At 33.8% G+C, this 7,817-nt stretch overlaps 1 protein-coding gene and 1 pseudogene across 1 annotated transcript; both read left to right on the top strand.

Moving 5' to 3' along the window:
* The first annotated feature begins 3,852 nt into the window (after window positions 1-3,852).
* LOC148546033 (uncharacterized) lies at window positions 3,853-4,437 on the top strand (annotated as a pseudogene).
* Window positions 4,438-4,457: 20 nt separating this feature from the next.
* Window positions 4,458-5,834, top strand: LOC107615732 (uncharacterized). Its single transcript, XM_016317770.1, has one exon. It carries the CDS (start codon window positions 4,458-4,460, stop codon window positions 5,832-5,834), a length of 1,377 nt encoding a protein of 458 aa, XP_016173256.1.
* Window positions 5,835-7,817: the final 1,983 nt, after the last annotated feature.

The following is a 7,817-nucleotide window of genomic DNA, read 5'->3' on the forward strand; positions in this document are numbered from 1 at the left end:
GAAATATCTACTATTCTATATCACCTCGTGTGTGTCAGCCTTGAAGTGCTCCATTTCGTGGTTGGTGAGCTTGCCATGGCGTGTGTCAGATGTCAGCACCCATTTCGTGGCCGCCTTGCATGAAATGGTGCCTATTTCCATTTCGTGAGTGAGGGTTGCGAATTGGCCATGCACAATTTAGAAGAAATTTTCATTCGTGCCTATTATGAAAAATAAAGAATTTTTCATGTATATATCGATAAAAAAAGTCATCTCAAAAAGTCTTGCATAATTAGCCTATAACTAAGTGTAGTTAATTGGTCATTTTTTTTATTATATATTATTTTTCCAGTACTAAATTTGACCTACAATTATTAGAAGGCCTATTTTCTTTTTTACAAAAAAGATATTTTTAAATAATATTTTATAATATTATTTATATAATGTACTACATTCAAATATTTATAACACTATCTAAATGTTTAAATTATTTTTGGTGCATGTTTAAAGTATATATTTAAAATATGTAAAAATATTTATAATAAAATAATTTTTTAAATTATAAAAAGTTTATTTATATATTATTTATATTTTAATAAATCCAGATTTACAAATCAGCTAGACTAATTTATAAACTTATATCTAATCTATTAATAAATTTTAATTCTTAAAACAGTTTGTACCTGAAGTTATTTTTACCCCCAACTCACACACATCACCATTCGCTACGTATTGTAGTTTATCATAATCATCTTCATATCCTATTATCCATTATCCCTTATCGAAAATAATATTACTCAGTAGTCAGTACATATAAACAAGAATCATGTTGTACGAGACATTTTTAAATTAATGACTTGATGAAGGTTCATTATTGTGGTGACTGGTGACATTATCTGACAATCAACTTTAATATTATCTTTATCTATTTATCTAATAATTTATTTCTAGATTGAGAAGCTATATAATCTGTAAATTAGAATTTAATAATAATAATAATAATAATAATAATAATAATAATAATAATAATAATAATAATAATAATAATAATAATGTTAGGTAACTAATAACTTTTTGAACAACATGAATAACCATCAATAAAATAAAAACACACTATATCTTCAAATTACCCACCTAAATTTTAATATTAGAAAAACTATTCGCACACCTAATAAAATGAACATCTGATACATTCATTATTCACATTGTTTAATATTTTCATTGTCTACCTATACTTTTCCTATTAATAATGATTAAAGATACCTTTCATGCCAATGAAAACTAATACAAATGGTAAAATTTAATATGTGATGAAACTAATTATGAATCAAAAGTTAAGTTAATTAGATTACTTATATTCATAAATTTTGCGAACACAGAAAAAAATACCCATCAAACAAAAAAATTAAGGTTGTATCCAAAAAAGATGAGTTTCGTGCTATAATAATATCAAAATCCTAATTTTTTGTTGACTTTTTAATAAAATTTCCAAATTACCTCTTCTATCTTCTTCTCCAAATTCTAAATTTCACAACCCTCACCCTTCATCTTTCTCACCACCATCAGCCACCATCTCCTCGAGACCCTAACACCTGATGCCTTCCTCCAACCTTTATCCTCAATCCCATCTCTCTTTCTTTAATCCCAATTTGTTTTCCAAATCCAAATTAACTTTAACATCATTACCCTTGTTGTTCCCGTCTTCTTCAGACTAGGCTACCGCAAAATCCTCTAGAAGGTTGTGGTGGTGGTAACGTTATTATTGAAGGATCTTCTTTCAGTTTGAGTATTGGAGAACAAGGAGAAATGATGGTGGTAGAGTACATTGATGAGAATGAACTTCTGAACTTGCCGAGTGTGATCGAAAACATGGCCAGAGGAATACAGGGTGAAGAAGATAAAAGGGGTAATTTAGAAATTTTTTTAAAAAGTCAACAAAAAATCAAGATTTGGGTACTATTGTCACACGGAACCCATCTTTCATAAGTACAACGTTCGCAAAATTTATGGATACAAATAGTAGTTTATTCTTAATTAGGAGAGGTAAATGGTAAATTCTTTTTCGCAAATTTTGTATATGTATCTTTTTATTTGTCTTATATTAAAATTTGATTTTTTTTTTTTTTGAAAATCAACAAAGATTGAATTTTATGCTCTTTTGTTATAGAGATTCTAATATTTTCAAAAAAATCTCTAACTTTACAATATGTTGAAAAATTATTAATTTTTTAATTTGTTTATAATAATAATAATAATAATAATAATAATAATAATAATAATAATAATAATAATCACAAATTATGCTATTTCACATTAAATGATTTATATAATGGTGATTTCTGAATTGAATAAGTCATAATTATTTTTGATTTGGAATTAAATGAGAATAAAATCAGAGATACTATTTTATTTGGATTTTAGGGTTTAATGGGTGTAACACTCAAATATAAATAGTAATTTTAGGATTTTGTTCCCAACACGTCAAAGCCTCCTCCGTAGCCTTTTTTTCCATAAGAGAAGTTATGATTCAGTTCTATTAGAAATACATAAAGCTTTGGTTGAAAAAGATCAAAGAACCAAACTCTTCTAATCATGCTCACGAATTCAGGTATGCGTTCGCATTCAAATATTTTTTTTCAATGATTTAACATGGATAGTCTTATGTTACAAATTTCTAAAAATTTTCAACAAGTATGTAGTATCAGAATCATCTATAACTAGATTATTAGTGAGCAATAATTAATAATTCAATTATTATTTGATTTAGTTATTACTTGACACTGGCCTTTTGGATCAATACTTTTCTCTTATTTGGATCAATTGATATGTGCATATAGTCACTATGTATGTTGTTACTTGCTTTCTTGTTATGCGGCACTTTCATTCCTCCATGTCTTATATTATGTTATTAGGATATGAAGCTATGCACATTGCTCATATTCAATTACAGTACAATTATGATTCATTTTTTTTTCTCTTCTGTTATGTTTGGGATGAAGTTATGTTTTGTACATATTAAAGTCATGGATTTTAATGCTTGTTTATGGAATTCAATTATTTTGGCTTATAAATATATATAATAAAATAAAATTTTTTTTGAGACATATACGTTAAAAGGATTTGTAATGATATATATATATATATTGTCATGAAATTGACATAAAACAATTTTTAATTTAGTTATTATTGGAGAAGTCAAGATTATAAACAAAATAAAGGGTAATACAGTTTTTGTCTCAAATAATGCAGTGTCACACTTTCAAGCACATAAATGATATTTATTTCTTCAATTTAGTTTTAGAAAATTATTGTGAGTATTATTTCGACGGAGGTTTCTTTTTTTTTGTCTATTCTTTCCTCATGTTTGGATTTAATTTGTGTGGACGAATTTTAAATATTATTGTATGATTTATTTTGGTATATATAAAAAAAATTGTTGAATCTCCTTTGTAATTTGAATCCTTTATGATGTTTAGAGTGGATTCAATTTTTAGGTTAAACATAGAAATTGATAATTTATTGCATGCATCTTAATTTTTTATTATATAAGAAAATTTCTAATAAAGTTAAGGTGCAATTTCAATTTCTCGTTAGGCAAGGAAATTGGTAATAATTTATATTAATATGTCTAATTATTTTAAAGATTTAGTTTTAAAATAAATTAATTTAACATTATGCTGTCAAAATAATTTTTTTGTAGGTGATGAAGCGCGCAGCCACGTATACAGGTTGGAAGAGGACGACATGGAGAAGTGCGACGGTTCCATGAGCGATGAAAAAGAAGGCTGCGCGGCGACCGTCGGAGGAACAAACTTGAGGCGGAGGCTGACCGAGGTTGATGGCACCCCATTGCTCGCTGGTTGTACGGCGGGTATGATCAGCATCGCTGGTGAGAGGAAGTCTGTAACAGTAGCTAAATCAGTGGTGGCAAGGGCTTCTGGGATGGAAAAATAGGCTGACAGGGTGGAGGGGGCAGTGACGCTTTTGGAGGAGGTTCAAGGGGCCGATGAAGTGGACAGACACAGTAATGATGCCTATCATGTAACAATTGGTGGTAATGCAGATTTAGCGAAGGTAAGTGTGGGAATTAATTTGGTTAGTGACAGAAATCCGTCGGTTCAAAATGTGAAGGAGGGATACTTTGACAGAGACAACCATAAAGGGGAACAAGAACATGCCAACGATGATGAGGACAGTAGCAATGAGTATGTAACTTTGGATGAACAACTGCTGGAAAATCGGAAGACATGGGAGCTAGCGAAAGAATCCGGAGCAATGCTGCTTAATGAAGAAGATGACATTATGGCTATCCTCCAAGAATAGAATGAAGAGATTGCTCAAAAAAGAAGATTGACAAAATAGAAGGCTAAAGCAAGACAGAGCAAACCCAAAAATACCAAAAAAGTGTGCAATAATAATTTAAAATTATTATTAGTTCATGGAATAGTAGGTGGTTAAGGGGTGATGGGAAGTTGAGAATGGTGAAAGAACTTAAGAGAAAACATAGGTTAGATATGTTAGGTTTGGTAGAGACTAAAAGACAGTTAGTGACAAGGTTTGATGTTTTGAAAATTTGGAGGAACGGTTGTGCGGAGTGGGAGTATGTGGAGTCTGATGGTGTATCTGGTGGGTTGTTACTAATGTGGGATGATGGTTTCTTTAAAATGGGAAATTGCTATAAAGGTGAGCGATGGCTATGTGTTGAAGGGATACTGACAGAGAATTCTATTAACTGTGCGTTTTTCTTGGTTTATGGTGCTCACACTAGAGATGAGAAACGTGTTGTGTGGGAGGAGCTGAGTTACATAGGTGGTTTATGTCCAGGTGCCTGTTGTTTTCTGGGGGACTTTAACGAGATTAGACAAGTGGAAGAAAGGCGAGCCTTAGAAAGCTTACCTTTGTCGGCACAAGACTATAAGAATTGGATACACGACATGGGTTTGGTAGACCTGCCGATTTCAGACCGTAAGTTTATATGGTTTAGAGGACAGTCATGCAGCCGTATTGACCGAGTTTTGGTTAGTTTGAAATGGCTGGAGGCATTTCCAGAGACTCGTTTGAGAGGCGGTCCACGGGGTTTGTCAGATCACTACCCTATCATAGTAGAAGAGAAGAGGCTAAGAGATGGATCGAGGCCGTTCCGAAGTCTGGATTCATGGTTTACTCATGAAGGATTCTTAAGGATGGTCAGGGAGGAATGGAAATGGTTGGGAGAGGTACAATTCACCGATAAACTGAAGGCGTTGACGGTTCCTTTGGGGAAATGGCATAAGGACAACTTTGGTGATATGGACAAGAAAATTTTGAAGTTTGAGGAAGAGATTCAGAAGATTGATGACATGGTCGGTAATGGGAGTTATGATGGGACGGTGGAAGCAAGAAAAAAGGCGTTAGTTACTTGTTGCGGGAAATGGTATGTGAGGAAAGAATTACATTGGAAGCAGATGTCAAGGTCGAGGCATGCAAAGGACATGGATAAAAGTACGAGATACTTCCACAACTTAGCTTCTGTGAGACGGAGAAATAATAGGATTGATACGTTAGTTATTAATGGAAGATTGGTAAGGAATCAAGCTAAGATTAAAATTACCATCAGGGAGTTTTATAAAGACTTATATCATCAAGAGAGGTCTCTTGAGGTGGGCTTCAGAGATGGTCTGGTGGAAAGGATCAGCGAGGAAGATTCTCTTGCTTTAGAGTTACTATCGTCACCCGAAAAGGTTAAAGAGGCAGTGTGGGATTATTGTGAATCGTCCAAGGCTCCAAGATGTGACGGTTACAACATGAACTTCATAAAGAAGTGTTGGACTGATATAGGCTCGGATTTCACGGCAGCGGTATTGGGCTTTTTCTAATCTTCAAGGTTGCCGCCTGATGCTAATGTCACATGGGTGGCGTTGGCACCCAAGTTTACTGGTGCTAAGAAAATCAAAGATCTGCGTCCGATTAGCATGGTGGGGTGTGTATATAAGGTAATATCGAAGATACTGGTTAGAAGAATGAGAAATGTTATGCCAGGGCTAGTAGGCAAGACACAGAGTGCTTTTGTTAAGGGTCGGAAGATTCATGACGGGGCTCTAATTGCATGCGAAACGGTTTAGTGGATCAAACAGAGGAAGAAGGAAGCGGCAATAATAAAGCTAGATTTTCAGAAAGCATATGATAGAGTCAAGTGGAGTTTTGTAGACCTTGTATTACAGAAGATGGGATTTGGTCATAGATGGAGGGGATGGATGATGGAGTGTGTCAGCACGTGCTCTATGTCAGTGTTGATAAATGGCTCGCCGTTCAAGCCATTCAAGATGGAGAGGGGCCTGAGGCAAGGGGATCCTCTATCCCCATTTCTCTTTGTACTTGTTGTTGATGTCCTACATAGGATGATTGGAGAGGCTGTAAGGAACGGTCGCATATCGCCGTTGTTGGTTGGGAGAGATCATATTGAGTTATCGCATCTACAGTTTGCAGATGATAATGTTTTATTCTGCCCTCCTGAGGAAGATACTATCAAGAACTATAGGAGGTTGCTTCGATGCTTTCAGTTGATGTCAGGTTTATGTATTAACTTTGATAAATCTAGCTTGATTCCTGTTAACTGTGATGAGCAGTGGGTACGACGTATGTGTAGTGTGTTGGGCTGTAAGCAAGCCAATCTACCAGTTAAATATATGGGCATTTCGCTAGGAGCAAACCCAAGGTTGGTTAAGACGTGGATGCCAGTAATAGACAAAGTAGAGGAGAAGCTTAGTCTCTAGAAGGCCAAGATTCTCAATAAGGCCAGTAAATTGGTACTTATCAAATCTGTGTTAAATAGCTTACCGGTTTATTATCTGAGCCTGTATAAGATGTTAAAGGCTATTGCAGAGAAACTGATCTCCTTACAGAGGAAAATTCTATGGAGTAAATAGGATGGAAAGAGTGGCATGGCTTTGGTTAAGTGGGAAGTGGTTCAGACTCCTAAAAAGCTAGGTGGGTTGGAGGTTGGGGATGCTATGATTCGAAATTCAGCTCTTCTGTTTAAATGGTGGTGGAGATTCTCTAAAGAGGAGTGTCCGTTATGGAAGAAGGTGGTCTGTTCGTGTATATATCAATTATATAATCACAAATTATGCTATTTCACATTAAATGACTTATATAATGGTGATATTATTTATTGTTATAAATGCTGAATTGAATAAGTCATAATTACTTTTGATTTGGAATTAATGAGAATAAAATCATAGATACTATTTTATTTGGCCATTAGAGTTTAATGGATACTGCACTTAAATATAAATAATGACTTAAGGATTTTGGTTCCCAACATATCAAAACTGTCTTTGCGGCCCTTTTTCCATAAGAGGAGCTGTGATTCAGCCCTATTAGGGATACAAAAGGCTTTGGTTGAGAAAAATCAAAGAACCAAACTCTTTTAATCATGTTCACGAATTCAAGTATGCTTCCAAATTCAAGTATTTCGTTCTCAATGATTTAATATGGATGGTTTTGGATTAAGAAATTCTAAGAATTTTCAACAAATTTCTAACACAATAAATTTTGAAATGATTCTTCCGATAAGAAACATTGATTTTTGAATATGTTCGTCTTTGTTGAATTCCACCGTCCTAACCCTAATGTTAAACTCAGATTCCTAATCGCATTTTATCCAATTTTAACCCTTCACCACCACCTATTGTCGCTATTACTCTTATCCTATCTGAACTAGATACCAACTGTTATCATCTCTAATCTTTATCCCATTGCCACACACAGCCAAAATCAATAACAATAAAAATAAATTGGGTAATAAAGAGGGAAAGAGAGGTGATTTGGTTTAGGAGACCTGAATTGACAACCATGTT

This window comes from Arachis ipaensis, chromosome B9 (genome assembly GCF_059453495.1).
Source record: "Arachis ipaensis isolate K30076 ecotype BB chromosome B9, ASM5945349v1, whole genome shotgun sequence".
NCBI classification, from domain to species: domain Eukaryota; kingdom Viridiplantae; phylum Streptophyta; class Magnoliopsida; order Fabales; family Fabaceae; genus Arachis; species Arachis ipaensis.